At 47.3% G+C, this 19864-nt stretch overlaps 1 protein-coding gene across 1 annotated transcript in view; it reads right to left on the reverse strand.

Annotated features, from left to right (window-relative positions):
* The window catches only part of LOC139550790 (translation initiation factor eIF2B subunit gamma-like), a 54904-nt gene continuing 35040 nt past the window's right edge, over positions 1-19864 (reverse strand). The window contains exons 11-12 of the mRNA XM_071361946.1: positions 17566-17669; positions 1-192 (exon numbers count right to left, since the gene is read on the reverse strand). Of these exons, the coding sequence (XP_071218047.1) occupies positions 140-192; positions 17566-17669 (157 nt within the window). The 3' untranslated portion in view covers positions 1-139. The remainder of the gene's footprint in view (positions 193-17565; positions 17670-19864) is intronic.

A 19864-nucleotide genomic window follows, 5' to 3' on the forward strand; every position in this document is an offset into this window, starting at 1 on the left:
TAGGGATAAACAAAGTTGCTTTTATTTAGACAATGGACCATCACTGCCTGTTGGTCAGTTAGTTTGCCTCACTGCTGTGGTTTCTGTTGGATCTGTCAGCAATGTGTAGGACTGGTCGTTCGGTCAGTCTCCCCCTGGTCTAGATCTCCATCAGTTGGTCAGTTCCAACAATCACCTCGTTAGTCCTTTCCGCTACAGAGTGAGAAGAAAGCACTCACAATTAGACATTTGAGATAGAAGATTATGACCCCTTGTCCTTCTGTAGAACCTGGTATTTAGCAGTTGTAGCAATAGACTAGTTAATTGGTTTCGGGTTGTTCCATGTCATTTACTCAAGCCAGGACACCCACCATCTCAGATTGTTCTGAAATTGTTTCTGTAGTAAGAAATATAAGCCGGGTTAAGAGAAGGTTTGGCTGTGGGGGGGATTTACTTGGCTCATCGTGCTCTAGAGACTCCTTGTGGCGGGCCGGGCGCCTGCAGGCTGACTTCGGTCATTAGTTGAACAGTGTTTCCACACATTGGTGCAGCTGGCTTCCGGGTTAAGCAGGCGGGTGTTAAGGAGCGCGGATTGGCGGGTTATGTTTCGAAGAACGCATGACTCGACCTTCGCCTCTCCTGAGCCCGTTGGGGAGTTTCAGCGAGGAGACAAGAAGTTGGGAGAAAAAGGCGGTACCAAAAAATAAATAATAATAGAAATATAAGAATAGCCTTCCTGCAACATCATTTTGTTGAAATATCATTTAACTGATGGCACCCAAATTGGCAATTGTAATTTATAGGATTTATATAATATTCAATAAATATAGTACCTAACATCCGATTTGGACAAAACTTTTTTATTTTAACAACGAGTAAGTCATGAGGAATCCAAAGAATGTCAAAAGCCACCCACGGACTCTCACACTAATCAAATCCCAACAGTTCTCTCGGTCTGAAAAGTAGTATGGAGCTGAGGCTCAGAGTAATGTTTCTTCATCCTATTTAATTTGTTCTCAGTGAATTTGGTGATATTTTTTCCCCCTGGTAATAAATACCAATACTGTCTTTGTTGTTAGGTTTATTACATCCTGGCATTACCAGGGTCTGACCACTAGATAATTCTGTTCCTGCTATACATTGAAAAAACATTGAATACCCCCCCATGTAAAGGGGATAGTTAACCCAAATTACATTATGGTTTCCTTACCGTGTATGCAGTCGGCCACTGTTTCAAATGATAACTTTATAGCATTTGTAAAACAATTCCCAATGCAAGTCAATGGTATCTACAGTGCATTCGGAAAGTATTCAGACCCCTTTACTTTTTCCACATTTTGTTACATTACAGCCTTATTTTAAAATTGATTAAATTGTTTCCCCCCCTTATCAATCTACACACAATACCCCATAATGACAAAGCAAAAACAGGTTTTTAGACATTTTTGCAAATGTATCACAAAAAAACCTGAAATATCTCATTTACATAAGTATTCAGACCCTTTATGTAGTACTTTGTTGAAGCACCTTTGGCAGTGATTACAGCCTCAAGTCTTCTTGGGTATGACGCTACAAGCTTGGCACACCTGTATTTGGTGAGTTTTTCCCAATCTTCTCTGCAGATCCTCTCAAGCTCTGTCAGGTTGGATGGGGAGTGTCGCGGCACAGATATTTTCAGGTCTCTCCAGAGATGTTCGATCGGGTTCAAGTCCGGGCTCGGGCTGGGCCACTCAAGGACATTCAGCGACTTGTCCCGAAGCCACTTCTGCGTTGTCTTGGCTGTGTGCTTAGGGTCTTTGCCCTGATGGAAGGTGAACCCACATCCCAGTCTGAGTTCCTGTGTGCTCTGGAGCAGGTTTTTATAAAAGATTTCTCTGTACTTTGTTCTGTTTATTTCCCTTGATCCTGACTAGTCTCTCAGTCGCTGCCGCTGAAAAACATCCCCACAGCATAATGCTGCCACCACCATGCTTCACCGTAGGGATGGTGCCAGATTTCCGCCAGATGTGACACTTGGCATTCAGGCAAAAGATTTCAATCTTGGTTTCATCAGACCAGAGAATCCTATATCCTAAATATAGGATCAAATGGGCCATTTGGGTGCAATCAATTAGCTTAATTTCTCAGAAAACTAATTATATTTCAACAAAATAATGTTGCAAGAATGTTAATCTTATCCGTTTCTAACAGAAACGATTTAAAAACAATCTGAGATGATGGGTGTCAAAATCCTATTTCTTGTGCTTTTTAAGGTGGAATGACCTGGTCTTTGAAGTGCTTTTTCAAGCAGAAATTAAATGTCATAAGGTAGTTAACATGCTCAACTCAGACAAAAAGTATATATCTTCACGATGTGCCAAATCTACACTTCAATATGGCAGATGGACTAGGATTTTAGGACAAAAACAAGATAATTCCTTGCTTCACATAAGGACGAAGCATAACAGCCTTTTGAAACACAAACACGAGGCGAGCCTGCTATCCATCCAGACAAAGACAACTAATCCAAACTAAACTGTGGGGAAAGTGATTCATGATCCATATAAAGACATATTTTAGTGTGAAGGAATCCGAAAGGCTCTGTTTTTGCATTCAGAGTTTGAAGGAAAGAGAAATAAAGCACGGAACACTAGGAGAGCAGTGTATTTCCAAGAGACAGTGAGGGAGAGGGCTAGGTGGAGGAGAGAAGAGCGTGTCTGTGTCCCAGAAGCCTGGAGAACAGTCTGGTTTCTTTATGAAGCAGCAGCAACACCTGCAGTCCCACCACCACCAGACTGCCTGCCTGTCTGCGCAGCCAGCAGACGTAAGTCTGTCTGTGGCTGCCTGACAGGGTGGTCTCTCTCTACAGAAGACAGACACTTCCATCTAACTGCTTCGTGAGTGGAGGCATAATGCATTTACCAGCCACGCTCTTCATTTATCCTCTGATGAGAGAGGCGAACCACCTGATACGGATGGTGCTCAGAGGCATACTGAGCCCCTTGAGGAGCAATTGCTTCAGGTGATTTATACACTGCTCAAAAAAATAAAGGGAACACTTAAACAACACAATGTAACTCCAAGTCAATCACATTCTGTGAAATCAAACTGTCCACTTAGGAAGCAACACTGATTGACAATAAATTTCACATGCTGTTGTGCAAATGGAATAGACAACAGGTGGAAATTATAGGCAATTAGCAAGACACCCCCAATAAAGGAGTGGTTCTGCAGGTGGTGACCACAGACCACTTCTCAGTTCCTATGCTTCCTGGCTGATGTGTTGGTCACTTTTGAATGCTGGCGGTGCTTTCACTCTAGTGGTAGCATGAGACGGAGTCTACAACCCACACAAGTGGCTCAGGTAGTGCAGCTCATCCAGGATGGCACATCAATGCGAGCTGTGGCAAGAAGGTTTGCTGTGTCTGTCAGCGTAGTGTCCAGAGCATGGAGGCGCTACCAGGAGACAGGCCAGTACATCAGGAGACGTGGAGGAGGCCGTAGGAGGGCAACAACCCAGCAGCAGGACCGCTACCTCCGCCTTTGAGCAGGAGGAGCACTGCCAGAGCCCTGCAAAATGACCTCCAGCAGGCCACAAATGTGCATGTGTCTGCTCAAATGGTCAGAAACAGACTCCATGAGGGTGGTATGAGGGCCCGACGTCCACAGGTGGGGGTTGTGCTTACAGCCCAACACCGTGCAGGACGTTTGGCATTTGCCAGAGAACACCAAGATTGGCAAATTCGCCACTGGCGCCCTGTGCTCTTCACAGATGAAAGCAGGTTCACACTGAGCACGTGACAGACGTGACAGAGTCTGGAGACGCCGTGGAGAACGTTCTGCTGCCTGCAACATCCTCCAGCATGACCGGTTTGGCGGTGGGTCAGCCATGGTGTGGGGTGGCATTTCTTTGGGGGGCCGCACAGCCCTCCATGTGCTCGCCAGAGGTAGCCTGACTGCCATTAGGTACCGAGATGAGATCCTCAGACCCCTTGTGAGACCATAATGCTGGTGCGGTTGGCCCTGGGTTCCTCCTAATGCAAGACAATGCTCGACCTTATGTGGCTGGAGTGTGTCAGCAGTTCCTGCAAGAGGAAGGCATTGATGCTATGGACTGGCCCGCCCGTTCCCCAGACCTGAATCCAATTGAGCACATCTGGGACATCATGTCTCGCTCCATCCACCAACGCCACGTTGCACCACAGACTGTCCAGGAGTTGGCGGATGCTTTAGTCCAGGTCTGGGAGGAGATGCCTCAGGAGACCATCCGCCACCTCATCAGGAGCATGCCCAGGCGTTGTAGGGAGGTCATACAGGCACGTGGAGGCCACACACACTACTGAGCCTCATTTTGACTTGTTTTAAGGACATTACATCAAAGTTGGATCAGCCTGTAGTGTGGTTTTCCACTTTAATTTTGAGTGTGACTCCAAATCCAGACCTCCATGGGTTGATAAATTTGATTTCCATTGATAATTTTTGTGTGATTTTGTTGTCAGCACATTCAACTATGTAAAGAAAAAAGTATTTAATAAGAATATTTCATTCATTCAGATCTAGGATGTGTTATTTTAGTGTTCCCTTTATTTTTTTGAGCAGTGTATATAAAGCAACTGCTCTTTGCTTCATATGGATAGCATTTCTGTATAAAATCACTGTTCTCAGGTTGTATGTAATATGTACAGTACCAGTCAAACATTTGGACACACCTACTCATTCAAAGATTTGTCTTTATTTTTACTATTTTCTACATTGTAGAATAATAGTGAAGACATCAAAACTATGAAATAACACATGGAATTATGTAGTAAGCAAAAAAGTGTTAAACAAATCTAAATATATTTTAGATTCTTCAAAGTAGCCACCCTTTGCCTTGATGACAGCTTTGCGCACTCTTGGCATTCTCTCAACCAGCTTTACCTGAAATGCTTTTCCAACAGTCTTGAAGGAGTTCCCACATATGCTGAGCACTTGTTGGCTGCTTTTCCTTCACTCCGCGGTCCAATGCATCCCAAACCATCTCAATTGGGTTGAGGTCAGGTGATTGCGGAGGCTAGGTGATCTGATGCAGCACTCCATCACTCTCATTCTTGGTCAAATAGCCCTTGCACAGCCTGGAGGTGTGTTGGGTCATTGTCCTTTTGAAAAACAAATGATAGTGGGACTAAGAGCAAACCAGATGGGATGGCGTATTGCTGCAGAATGCTGTGGTAACAATGCTGGTTAAGTGTGCCTTGAATTATAAATAATTCACTGACAGTGTCAACAGCAAAGCACCCCCACACCATCACGCCTCCTCCTCCATGCGTCACGGTGGGAACCACACATGCGGAGATCATCCGTTCACCTACTCTGCGTCTCACTAAGACACGGCGGTTGGAACCAAACATCTCAAATTTGGACTCATCAGACCAAAGGACAGATTTCCACAGTCTAATATCATGTATCTTGGCCCAAGCAAATCTCTTCTTCTTATTGGTGTCCTTTAGTAGTGGTTTCTTTGCAGCAATTTGACCATGAAGGCCTGATTCACGCAGTCTACTCTCAGTTGATGTTGAGATGTGTCTGTTACTTGAACTCTGATGCAATTATTTGGGCTGCAATTTCTGAGGCTGATAACTCTAATGAACTTATCCTCTGCAGCAGAGGTAACTCTGGTTCTTCCTTCCCTGTGGCGGTCCTCATGAGAGCCAGTTTCATCATAGCGCTTGGTTTTTGCGACTACACTTGAAGAAACTTTCAAAGCTCTTAAATTTTCCATATTGACCTTCATGTCTTAAAGTAATGATAGACTGTCGTTTCTCTTTGCTTATTTGACCTGTTCTTGCCATAATATGGAGTTGGTCTTTTACCCGATAGGGCGATCTTCTGTATACCAACCCTACCTTGTCACAAGACAACTGATTGGCTCAAACGCATTAAGAAGGAAAGAAATTCCACAAATTAACTTTTAACAAGGCACACCTATTAATTGAAATGCATTCCAGGTGACTACTTTAACATATAAAAATATATTTGAGATTCTTCAAACACTTTTTTGGTTACTACATGATTCCATATGTGTTATTTCATAGTTTTGATGTCTTCACAATTATCCAAAAATGTAGAAAACAGTCAAAATTAAGAAAAACCCTGGAAATGAGTAGGTGTGTCCAACATTTTCACGGGTACTGTAGGTGTCATAACCAGCCATAAAATAATGCAATAGATGTCACAACAGGTCTAAATATGTGTCATGACAGTGTTATGACCATATTATAAACAGGTTATAAGGTATGTCAGCTGTTATGACATGACGCAGGGTGTCAAGTAAAGTGTTACCAGAAAAAGTAGATAGCCAGGATCATTTTTTGCATTAGCTCTATTTTAGTGGCCTCTGGTACATTCTAACGCCATGATTCTATCCAAAATACAGTGAAATTATTGAATACTTTATCGACTTCACCACCCAGATTGGCAAAATGTGTTGTTATATTGTGTAGAAAGTCATGACTTTACAATTTATACTGAACAAAAATATAAATGTAAAATGTTGGTCACGTGTTTAATTAGCTGAAATAAAAGATCCCAGACATTTTCCTTACGCAGAAAAAGCTTATTTCTCTCAAATTTTGGGCACAAATTTGTTTACATCCCTTTTAGTGAGCATTTCTCCTTTGCCAAGAAAATCCATACACCTGACAGGTGTGGCATATCAAGAAGCTGATTAAACAGCATGATCATTACACAGGTTCACCTTGTGCTGGGGACAATAAAAGGTGCAGTTTTGTCAAACAACACAATACCACAGATGTCTCATGTTTGAAGGGAGCGTGCAATTGGCATGCTGACTGCAGAAATGCCCACTAAAGCTGTTGAATTTTTATTTCTCTACCAACGTCGTTCTAGAGAATTTGGCAGTACGTCCAACCGGCCTCACAACCGCAGACCACGTGTAACCACGCCAGCCCAGGACCTCCACATCTGGCTTCTTCACCTGCGGGATCGTCTGTGACCAGCCACGCGGACAGCTGATGTAACTGAGGAGTATTTCTGTCTGTAATAAAGCCCTTTTGTGGGGGAAAACTCATTCTGATTGGTTGGGCCTGGCTCCCTATGCCCTCCCAGGCCCACCTATGGGTGCACCCCTGCCCAGTCATGTGAAATCCATAGATTAGGGCCTAGTTTATTTATTTAAATTGACTGATGTATTTGATTAAAACATAAAATGTTTTATTTATTTTATTAAAACAGAAAAATTAAGTAAATAGCCCACATTTTCCCAGGTTTCTGTTTTTCCCAGTTATTTCAGGTTTCCACTCTCAAAATTACACAAAAACCACACTAGATGTTCTAAGTGCAAAACAATGTTTAGACCACATCAGGTCACCACTTTTGAGGTCTGGGAAAAAGCTGAGAATTTAGATTTTTTTTTACACTTTAATTCAATTGAGCACGAAACAAGAGGCTGTGTTTAGCAGTGTTATTGTAGCACACATGAGTTTACAAACCAAATACCACTGGATTGATAATAATAATCATGATATCATTCTGCCAGTTAAGCATAGGATACGTTATAGCTAACATTTAAGTCAAATAAAATTTAAGGTTTTTGGGAAAGCCTTTCTATCTACCAGAGACTGTTTTCATTAGCTAACGGCTACACAAATTGGTAGACACCGCACACAGACAGACAAGGGGCATTCTCGTTGCCTCTTCAGAAAGTTGTAGGAAACACAAATCACTGATGCTTTCTGTTCATGTCTTATGGTAAACCTTGGAAAATTAATACATTTTCAATACGTTTAGTTGATTTAGTTGGACATGATTTGGAAATGCACACACCTGTCTATATAAGGTCCCAACCATGAGGTCGAAGGAATTGTCCGTAGAACTCCGAGACAGCAGTGTGACGAGGCACAGATCTGGGGAAGGGTACCAAAATATTTCTGCAGCATTGAAGGTCCCCAAGAACACAGTGGCTTCCATCATTTTAAAATGGAAGAAGTTTGGAACCACCAAGACGCTATCTACAGCTGGCCGCCCGGCCAAACTGAGCAATCGGGGGAATGGGGCCTTGGTCAGGGAGGTGACCAAGAACCCGATGGTCACTCTGACAGAGCTCCAGAGTTCCTCTGTGGAGATCGGAGAATCTTTCAGAAGGACAACCATCTCTGCAGCACTCCACCATTCAGGCCTTTATGGTAGATTGGCCACCCGGAAGCCACTCCTCAGTAAAAGGCATATGACAGCCTGCTTGGAGTTTGCGAAAAGGCACCTAAAGACTCTTAGACCATGAGAAACAAGATTATCTGGTCTAATGAAACCAAGACCGAACTCTTTGGCCTGAATGCAAAACGTCACGTCTGAAGGAAACCTGGCACCATCCCTACAATGAAGCATGGTGGTGGCAGCATCATGCTGTGGGGATGTTTCAGAGCGGCAAGGACAGAGATCCTTGATGAAAACCTGCACCAGAGCGCTCAGGACCTCAGACTGGGGCGAAGGTTCACCTTCCAACAGGACAAGAACCCTAAGCACACAGCCAAGACAATGCAGGAATGGCTTCGGGACAAGTCGCTGAATGTCCATGAGTGGCCCAGCCCGAGCCCGGACTTGAACCTGATCAAAAATCTCTGGAGAGACCTGAAAATAACTGTGCAGCAACGGTCCCCATCCAACCTGACAGAGCTTGAAAGGATTTGCAGAGAAGAAATGGGAGAAACTACCCAAATACAGGTGTGCCAGGCTTGTAGCTTCATACCCAAGAAGGCTCAAGGCTGTAATCACTGCCAAAGGTGCTTCAACAAAGTACTGAATAAAGAGTCTGAAAATTCATGGAAATGTGATACTCAGTTTTTATTTTTTATAACTGTCATTATGGGGTACTGTGTGTAAACTGATGAGGGGAAAAAAATATTTACAACATTTTGAACACGGCTGTCACGTAACAAAATGTGAAAAAAGTAAAGGGGTCTGCATACTTTCCGAGTGCACTGTATGCATGAATACTGATATATAAACAAACCAAATACGTCCCTTTTTCAGGACCCTGTCTTTCAAAGATAATTCATAAAAACCCAAATATAATAACTTCACAGATCTTCTTTGTGAAGGGTTTAAACACTGTTTCCCATGCTTGTTCAATGAACCATAAACAATTAATGAACATGCACCTGTGGAACGGTCGTTAAGACACTAATCTCACACACACACATCTTACAGACGGTAGGCAATTAAGGTCACAGTTATGAAAACCTAGGACACTAAAGAGGCCTTTCTACTGACTCTGAAAAACACCAAAAGAAAGATGCCCAGGGTCCCTGCTCATCTGCGTGAACGCGCCTTAGGCATGCTGCAAGGAGGCATGAGGATTGCAGATTTGGCCAGGGCAATAAATTGCAATGTCCGTACTGTGAGAAGCCTAAGACAGCGCTACAGGGAAACAGGACGGACAGCTGATCGTCCTCGCAGTGGCAGATCATGTGTAACAACACCTGCACAGGATCGGTACATCCGAACATCACACCTGCGGGACAGGTACAGGATGGCAACAACAACTGCCCGAATTACACCAGCAACGCACAATGCCTCCATCAGTGCTCAGACTGTCCGCAATAGGCTGAGAGAGGCTGGACTGAGGGCTTGTAGGCCTGTTGTAAGGCAGGTCCTCACCAGACATCACCGGCAACAACGTCGCCTATGGGCACAAACCCACCGTCGCTGGACCAGACAGGACTGGCAAAAAGTGCTCTTCACTGACGAGTTGCGGTTTTGTCTCACCAGGGGTGATAGTCAGATTTGCGTTTATCGTCAAAGCAATGAGCGTTACACCAAGGCCTGTACTCTGGAGCGGGATTGATTTGGAGGTGGAGGGTCCGTCATGGTCTGGGGCGGTGTGTCACAGCATCATCAGACTGAGCTTGTTGTTGCAGGCAATCTCAATGCTGTGCGTTACAGGGAAGACATCCTCCTCCCTCATGTGGCACCCTTCCTGCAGGCTCATCCTGACATGTCCCTCCAGCATGACAATGCCTCCAGCCATACTGCTCATTCTTTGCGTGATTTCCTGCAAGACAGGAATGTCAGTGTTCTGCCATGGCCAGCGAAGAGCCCGGATCTCAATCCCATTGAGCACGTCTGGGACCTGTTGGATCAGAGGGTGAGTGCTAGGGCCATTCCCCCCAGAAATGTTCGGGAACTTGCAGGTGCCTTGGTGGAAGAGTGGGCTAACATCTCACAGCAAGAACTGGCAAATCTGGTGCAGTCCATGAGGAGGAGATGCACTGCAGTACTTAATGCAGCTGGTCGCCACACCACATACTGACTGTAACTTTTGATTTTGACCCCCCTTTGTTCAGGGACACATTATTCAATTTCTGTTAGTCACATGTCTGTGGAACTTGTTCAGTTTATGTCTCAGTCGTTGAATCTTGTTATGTTCACACAAATATTTACACTTTAAGTTTGCTGAAAATAAACGCATTTGACAGTGAGTGTCACGAATCCCGCCGAGGATGGTGCCTCTTCCTGTTCGGGCGGCGCTCGGCGGTCGTCGTCACCGGCCTACTAGCTGCCATCGATTCGTTTCTTTTGTTTCTGTTAGTTTGGGCTGATTGGGTGCACCTGTTTTGAGTTTAGTTTGGTGGGTAGGCTATTTAAGGGTAGGTAGCCCGCTGGCTGTTGTGCGGGCTTGTTTTTCTGTTATGTTGGTGTTGGATTGTGAAGTGGATTTTGTTATTTTCTCGGAACAGTTTAGTCCGGTGTTTTTGGACTCATCGTTTCATGCGCCCGTGTGTTTTAAGGCATGATCGTTTTCCCTGTGCATTGGGAAATAAATCCACGTTCCTTAAACCTGCTCTCTGCGCTTGACTCCATCCACCCAGTACTCCTAGTAGCTCTGACAGAAGCCCGCACCACTTATGGAGTCAGCAGGAGCAGCGACCACCCCTCTCCCAACTATGGAGGAGCGTGTCCATCATCATACAGCTGTACTTCATCGTATCGGGTCAGCGATGGACCAGATGATGGAGAGGATGGAACGATGGGAGAGGAGTGGTCTCCCGACGCCCCCTACGGCTCCCCTGCAGACGACACAACCCACTCCCACAGGGTCATCGGCTGGGACCAGCTCATTGCGTCTCACCCCTCCGAGGGTGTACGATGGAGCAGCGGCTGGTTGCCAGGGATTTCTGCTCCAGCTTGAGCTTTACCTGGCTACCGTGCGTCCGACTCCCTCGGGGGAGGAGAGTGTAAGCCTCCTTGTCTCCTGTTTGTCGGGGAGGGCCCTGGACTGGGCCAACGCAGTCTGGAACAGCCCAGACTCGGCTCGGGACCATTACGCAGAGTTCACCCGCCGGTTTCGGGCTGTGTTCGACCACCCACCAGAGGGCCGAGCGGCGGGTGAGCGTCTGTTCCACCTTAGACAGGAGACGAGGAGCGCCCAGGAGTTCGCTTTAGAGTTCCGGACCTTGGCTGCTGGTGCGGGGTGGAATGACAGGGCCTTAATAGACCATTACCGTTGTAGCCTCCGGGAGGACGTCCGTCGGGAGCTAGCTTGTCGGGACACCACACTCTCTCTCGATGAACTGATCGACATGTCGATCCGATTAGATAACTTGCTAGCTGCCCGCGGGCGTTCAGAGGGGGTCCTGTCCATTCCACCTCCCAGCCCTCCCGCTCCAACTCCGATGGAGTTGGGAGGAGCTGCATCTAGGGGGACCGGAGGAGGTGGCTCTTCTTGCACCTATTGTGGCCGGAGAGGACACACTTCGGACCGGTGCTGGAGGAGTCCATCTGGGAGTCGGGATGGCAGGCGGAATACTCCTCGGCCACCCCAGGTGAGTAGGCACAAGACTCACCCAGAGCTCCCTGTTGGTCACATGTTTTTGGTTATTTTTTTCCCTGCGTTTTTCCCCTCTCTTCAGCATAAGGCGCTAGTCGACTCAGGCGCAGCTGGGAGTTTTATGGATCGCGGACTCGCCCGTAGGTTGGGTATTCCGCTGGTGCAGATAGACCCACCTTTTCCCGTGCACTCCCTAGATAGCCGACCGTTAGGGTCAGGGCTGGTCAGGGAGGCCACGATTCCGCTGGACATGGTAACCCAGGGGGATCATAGGGAGCAGATCAGTTTTTTCCTTATTGATTCACCTGGGTTTCCAGTGGTGTTGGGGGTTCCCTGGCTAGCCATTCACAATCCCCTCATTTCCTGGCGACAGGGAGCTCTTCAGGGGTGGTCAGATGAGTGTTCAGGTAGGTGTGTGGGAGTTTCCATCGGTGCCACATCGGTGGAGAGTCCAGACCAGGTTTCCACTGTGCGCATTCCCCCAGAATATGCCGATTTGGCTATCGCTTTTAGTAAGAAAGAAGCGACTAAATTACCACCTCATCGACGGTGGGATTGCGTGATAAACCTCCAGGAGAACGCTGCACTTCCCAGGAGTCACGTGTACCCATTGTCACAGGAGGAGACGTTGGCTATGGAGACATATGTCACGGAAGCTCTGGGACAAGGGTTCATTCGGCCCTCCATGTCACCCGCCTCTTCGAGTTTCTTTTTTTGTGAGAAAAAAGGAGGGAGGACTGCGTCCGTGCATTGATTATCGAGGTCTAAATTCAATCACAGTGGGATTTAGTTATCCACTACCTCTCATCGCTACGGCGATGGAATCATTCCACGGAGCGCGTTTTTTCACAAAACTGGACCTCAGGAGCGCGTATAATCTGGTGCGTATTCGGGGAGGAGACGAGTGGAAAACAGCGTTTAGTACCACATCAGGCCACTATGAGTACCTCGTCATGCCGTATGGGTTGAAGAATGCTCCAGCCGTCTTCCAATCCTTTGTAGATGAGATTCTCAGGGACTTGCAGGGGCAGGGTGTGGTAGTATATATTGATGACATCTTGATCTATTCTGCCACACGCGCCGCGCATGTCTCCCTGGTGCGCAGGGTGCTTAGGCGACTGCTGGAGCATGACCTGTACGTCAAGGCTGAGAAATGTGTGTTCTCCAAACCAGCCGTTTCCTTCCTGGGTTATCGCATTTCCACCTCGGGGGTGATGATGGAGTGTGACCGCGTTAACGCCGTGCGTAATTGGCCGACTCCAACCACGGTAAAGGAGGTGCAGCGGTTTTTAGGGTTTGCCAATTACTACCGGAGGTTTATCCGGGGTTTTGGCCAAGTGGCGGCACCCATTACCTCACTGCTGAAGGGGGGGCCAGTGCGTCTACGGTGGTCGGCCGAGGCAAATGGAGCCTTCAACCAGTTGAAGGCAAGGTTTACTGAGGCTCCCGTGTTGGCGCATCCGGACCCTTCGTTAGCGTTCATAGTGGAGGTGGATGCGTCCGAGGCTGGTGTTGGAGCCGTGCTATCACAGCGCTCGGGCACGCCACCGAAGCTCCGTCCCTGTGCTTTCTTTTCTAAGAAGCTGGAGCCGGCGGAGCGGAACTATGATGTGGGGGACCGGGAGTTACTAGCTATGGTAAAAGCCCTGAAGGTGTGGAGACACTGGCTTGAGGGGGCAAAATACCCTTTTCTCATCTGGACTGACCACCGCAATCTGGAGTATATCCGAGAGGCGAAGAGACTGAATCCGCGTCAAGCTAGGTGGGCCATGTTCTTTACTCGTTTTAGATTTACGATCTCTTACCGACCAGGTTCCCTCAACACTAAGGCCGACGCGCTGTCTCGTCTCTATGACACGGATGACCGGCCCATCGATCCGACTCCCATCCTTCCAGCCTCGTGTCTGGTGGCCCCGGTGGTATGGGAGGTGGACGCGGACATCGAGCGGGCGTTAAGGGTAGAACCTGTGCCATCCCAGTGTCCAACTGGCCTTAGGTACGTACCGCTTGGTGTTCGTGATCGTTTGATTCGGTGGGCTCATACACTACCTTCTTCGGGTCATCCGGGGATTGAGAGGACAGTGCGGGGTCTTAGGAGGAAATACTGGTGGCCCACCTTGGCTAAGGACGTGAGACTCTATGTCTCTTCCTGCTCGGTATGCGCACAGAGTAAGGCTCCTAGGCACCTGCCGAGAGGGAAGTTACAACCCCTCCCGGTTCCACAACGGCCATGGTCTCATTTATCGGTAGATTTCCTGACTGATCTTCCCCCGTCTCAGGGGAACACTACCGTTTTGGTCGTTGTGGATCGGTTTTCTAAGTCCTGTCGTCTCATTCCATTGCCTGGTCTCCCTACGGCCCTACAGACTGCGGAGGCTCTATTTACCCACGTCTTCCGGCATTACGGGGTGCCGGAGGACATCGTATCTGATCGAGGTCCCCAGTTCACGTCCCGGGTATGGAGGGCGTTTATGGAGCGTCTGGGGGTCTCGGTCAGCCTTACCTCTGGGTATCACCCCGAAAGTAATGGGCAGGTGGAAAGAGTGAACCAGGAAGTGGGTAGGTTTCTGAGGTCGTATTGCCAGGACCGGCCGGGAGAATGGGCAAGGTACGTCCCGTGGGCAGAGTTGGCCCAGAACTCACTCCGCCACTCCTCAACTAACATGTCGCCATTTGAATGCGTATTGGGGTACCAGCCGGTCCTGGCTCCGTGGCATCAGAGCCAGACCGAAGCTCCTGCGGTGGAGGAGTGGGTACAGCGCTCTAGAGAGACCTGGCGGGCAGTTCAGGCCTCTCTCAGGCAGGCCAGTGAGCGGCAGAAGAGGAGCGCTGACCGCCACCGCAGTGAGGCCCCTGTGTTCGCACCAGGGGACAGGGTCTGGCTCTCGACCCGAAACCTGCCCCTCCGCCTGCCCTGCCGGAAGCTGGGGCCGCAGTGTGTGGGGCCATTTAAAGTCCTGAGGAGGATAAACGAGGTGTGTTATAGATTACAACTCCCTTCTTACTATCGTATTAACCCCTCGTTTCATGTGTCTCTCCTCAGGCCGGTGGTAGCTGGTCCCCTTCAGGAAGGTGAGGTACCGGAGGTCCCTCCGCCCCCTCTGGAGATCGAGGGGTCCCCGGCGTACGCTGTACGAGCTATTCTGGACTCGAGACGCCGGGTGAGGGGCCTGCAGTACCTCGTTGACTGGGAGGGGTACGGTCCGGAGGAGAGGTGCTGGGTACCGGGGAGAGACATTTTAGATCCTTCCCTCTTGGCTGATTTCCACCGTTGCCACCCGGATTGTCCTGCGCCTCGCCCTCCGGGTCGTCCTCGAGGCCGGGGTCGGCGCGCTGCGGGAGCCGCGCGTCAGAGGGGGGGTACTGTCACGAATCCCGCCGAGGATGGTGCCTCTTCCTGTTCGGGCGGCGCTCGGCGGTCGTCGTCACCGGCCTACTAGCTGCCATCGATTCGTTTCTTTTGTTTCTGTTAGTTTGGGCTGATTGGGTGCACCTGTTTTGAGTTTAGTTTGGTGGGTAGGCTATTTAAGGGTAGGTAGCCCGCTGGCTGTTGTGCGGGCTTGTTTTTCTGTTATGTTGGTGTTGGATTGTGAAGTGGATTTTGTTATTTTCTCGGAACAGTTTAGTCCGGTGTTTTTGGACTCATCGTTTCATGCGCCCGTGTGTTTTAAGGCATGATCGTTTTCCCTGTGCATTGGGAAATAAATCCACGTTCCTTAAACCTGCTCTCTGCGCTTGACTCCATCCACCCAGTACTCCTAGTAGCTCTGACAGTGAGAGGACGTTTCTTTTTTTGCTGAGTTTATATGTATGCACACAGTACCAGTCAAAAGGTTGGACACACCTACTCATTCAAGGGTTTTTCTATATCTTTACTATTTTCTACATTGTAGAATAATAGTGAAGACATCAAAACTAAACTAACACATATGGAACATCGTAGTAACCAAAAAAGTGTTAAACAAATCAAAATATATTCTATATTTGAGATTCTTCAAAGTATCCACCCTTTGCCTTGATGACAGCTTGGCACACTCTTGGCATTCTCTCAACAAGCTTCATGAGGTAGTCACCTTTTGACTGGTACTGTATATGAAGGCTGTTGTTACAGATATTGCCATAGCACAAGCAAGACGCAGCCTACACATTGCATTGGGGCAAAACTCCGCCTTCTGTGTGATGTAATCTTTATAGTTATGCTGGCATATAGTCAGAGTTGCTGAAAAAATAACTACAATAGCTAATGTTTGCACTTTAAATCACTATTGACTGCCTGTCTGCGTCTTGCTTGTTGATATGCTGTGTACATATAACTTGCCTAAATAGCTGCATGAAGGCTAACTCCCCTCCTGAAAAAAGAACATGAAATCGCTAGACTGCCTGTTGTGTCGTGCTTATGTCTGCTTTGATTACTGCTACAACAGACAAAGAACTAAGTTTGTTTGTGGAAGCAGCAACGGAGTCACAGAGAAAATGAGCACTGAGCAGTAGCTGAAAGGACTCTGATGGGGAAGCGCGCAGCGGATCCCAAACATGCGCAGAAAACTTCCAGGTTTCAAAAAATCCGGAATCGCAGCCAGTCCGTAGAAAAATATTTAATTCATTAAGATTAATAACATTCAAATTGAACGGGAAATTGGAGCTTTGATATGATGAAATCAAAGGGCTTTTGATTGTAGAACTTAAAGACAGCGGTTGTTGTTATCCTCCAGGCTATTTCGAGACATTTATTGCAGTTATTATAAGTAATGCTTTTATAATGATAGGTTACATTAACCTCTGCTCTGTTACAGACTCGGTTAGCCTTTTTTCGGGGATATCTTTGAATTGTGCTCTTTCTGTGCTTTAAACTTAAAAGGAGTTGTGTGGGGGATTTGTGCTGGGCTGTGTTGAGCTGGGCTGTGGGACTGAATGTGTGGGAAGTACAAGGGTCTAGCTTGTAATTTGGGATTTCTGGGAGCCGCTCCATAAGCCAGTGCTTTCCAGGTTACGGCAGGCTAATCAGGTCCAGTCGCACTCTGATAACTGGGCCGGGCTGAGAACTTGGAACATGGATGGGGAGGGACGGAAGGGGGTTGGTTGGGAGGGGGGTAAATGTTGCAGTATTTGGTGCAGGGGGCCGTGGTGTAGCAACACCCTGTTGTTCAGTCAATTAGGCTGAGCAGGCCCTGGACATTTTAGGGGCGCCTCTGGCAGTGTCATTGATGGAGAGGTTAGAGAACAGGCCAGGACCACCCGGAATTCAACAGCCCCCAGACCCCTCCTCCCCCACACCACCCCCCAATCCCAAAAACACACACTGACTAAAAACACAGGAACACACACACACACAACCCCCCCCCCCCCTCCCCCAGCTCCATCTAGGGAGTATGGACAAGGGGATTAGGAATATAAAAAAAGTAAAAGCTCAATTATACACAGAGGGTTCAGTTTTAATGCGATCTAAGAAAGTGTAGAATAAAACGTATCACAGTCACATAAACACTGTCACAAGTTCACACATGCTACTTTGGCTAGTAATGTGTTATTTCCTGCTTCTTAGGGTGGCAAAACTCAGGTACCTTTCCCCAAATTCCCAGATCTTTCAGAAATCCCAGTTGGGAAGTTTCCCAGATTTCCTACGTATTCTCTACGTCCTTATTCCAGGAATCTTACAAACAGTATTTCTGGAAAACCTAGGAATTTTGGGTTACTGGAATTTTGCAACCCTACTGTTGCTGGATAAAGTGGAGGTGAGTGGGACTTGAGTGTGTGATGGCAAGGTGAGGCAGTAGTATGCTCACCCTCTGGCTCTATGCGCTGGGCACTCCCTACCAGGCAATATTTGATGTCTGCACCTCGGCCGATCACAGCATTACTGCAGATCACACTGCCCTGGATGTTACACCTGTAGAACAAACACACAGCACCATCAACCAGACTTCCCCTTGAGAACTAGTACACTATCACTCTGTGCAGATTGTGGGTACCTGCGAAGACATCGCAGAGGAGTTGATTTCTGGCCATTGGACACTTGCTCTCTGACCTAATGCAAAGTTAAAATCCTGCTCTTGTGTATTATATTTGAACATCTACTCGACCAGGCTTCATTTTCAAGGACGACATTTTCTGGATGCAATATTTGAGAAGATGCTTTCAACTGCACAGGCTTTCATTCATGCACGCGCACACACACTCTTTCATGGGATCACTTTGGCACCATAAAACTTTGTAACTTCATGTGCACAGTTTGATGTTTACTTAACATGCCTGGGCCAGGCCAGCTTTTTTTTCTTGGTGCATGAAGAACATATTTACAATGAAATTTCTCTTTCATGTATTCAGCTAATTGCACAGCAGAGGGAGGGCCTTGTCCTTTCCTGCCTCTAACCCCTCCCTTAAAGGAAACATGACCCCTCAGAGTTTTCAGCTGTCTTGTTTTATTTTCCTCAAGAAACTAGATTAGCATACATATTAAAGAAAAACACCAGCCTCTACCTTGTGTGTGCAAATGATACACTATCATCAACATTTAGAATATTAGGTATTCGATATCGTCAGGTTTATTTTTTATTTTGTTGAGGGCAGGGGGTGACGAAACATTATAGACAGGTGTTCATCAAGGCTGAGACCAAGCACACGCCCCATGTCGAACTAAAAACCCCATTCTGGACCCTATGTTATAATTACTATGGGTACTGAGCTCAGTCTAAATAGTGGGTTTCAGACATTAGGCTTATGTGATGTCTAGGTAGGCAGTATACTCATTAATTTGAGTGGGGTAAAAATTCTCTATGGTAAGTAGACCGTGATCTTTCAAATTCCTCATTAACTGTTAATATCATGTTTTAAACATCTTAATTGTTCCTTCATTACCTTGATTGTGTCTATTCTACATTTAAACTGAGATGTTAAATGTTTAACTAAAGTTTGGTATGATTTTATTTGATCAATAATAGAGAAAACCCCGAATTAATCAATTAATCTCAATTCAGGATTTAATCTCATTTTACCCCGTGTAACTGTCATAGTGAAACTCCATACCCTGGGTGGCAGGCGAAGGCATGCTAACAATCAGAATATCAACAGATGGAAAGTCTGTGAGGTGGTTAGTTTAGGATAGCTGGGGAACCGACAACCCTGCCCGGAGATAGTTGATGTTCTGCACCACCTGGGTTGGCAGTCCGGACTAAGGCCACCATAAAGTCTCCTCTGGAGGATAGAAACAGAGTGAGCTCTGTGGGGCGGGCTGGGGAGCAACATGTATGTCTCTCCCTCCTAGAGAGACTGACGAGCTTGGCCCTGCAGCCACTAACACAGGCAGGTTTGTATTGGCTGCTGCTGCACTGGGGCTATTCAGGTGGTGGTGGTGGTGGGGTGGGGTGGGGTGGGGTTGGAGGGAGAGGAAGGGGGGTGAGCAGGGAGGGAGGGAACCGGCTGGGGGGTTGATGGCAATGGGAGATTACAAGGATTGGAGTTTTAAACAGAGAGACCACCAAAGAAGCCCAACTGAAACACCACTAATTACTGACACTGTGCTCCTCCTCGCTGTGACCCCCCCACCCCCACACCTCAACCACCCACATCCTCCGCCTGCCTCCCCGCGACCTCGACCGCAGCCCCCCCAAATAGCCTCTGCTTTGTAAACAAGCACTCCTACATGCAAACAAAGGGGCCAAAAAATGCAAGTGCCTTCTTTAACATGCCAGGGATTTGCTAATCCCCTCTTACATTTTTTTATGTTGCGAAAGAATTGCCATTTCTTTATTTTCCTATTTTCTCTCTCTCTTTCTTTCTCTTTATGCGTGCACTAACTTGGACATGAGGGTACCCCCGCTGGCTCAGGCCTCCCTGTCTTTAAGAGGGACAGTGCTAAAGCCCAACTCTGCCAGATAAAGCTCTTCCCCAGGATTTGAGGATGTCTGAATTTAAAATAACAGGGCCCTTTTCTACTTCTCAGTGGCCTCTCTCCTGCGATTCATGTCATGCTTGCAGTTTTCAATCACCAGCCAGGACATCCTTTCAACCAGCCAGCACGAGTGAAAATACTTTAATTAAAAATGTCTCCCAATGCTAGACTGAAGAAGAAAAAAAACTATTCAT

Source organism: Salvelinus alpinus, chromosome 23, assembly GCF_045679555.1.
Source record: "Salvelinus alpinus chromosome 23, SLU_Salpinus.1, whole genome shotgun sequence".
Taxonomy (NCBI): domain Eukaryota; kingdom Metazoa; phylum Chordata; class Actinopteri; order Salmoniformes; family Salmonidae; genus Salvelinus; species Salvelinus alpinus.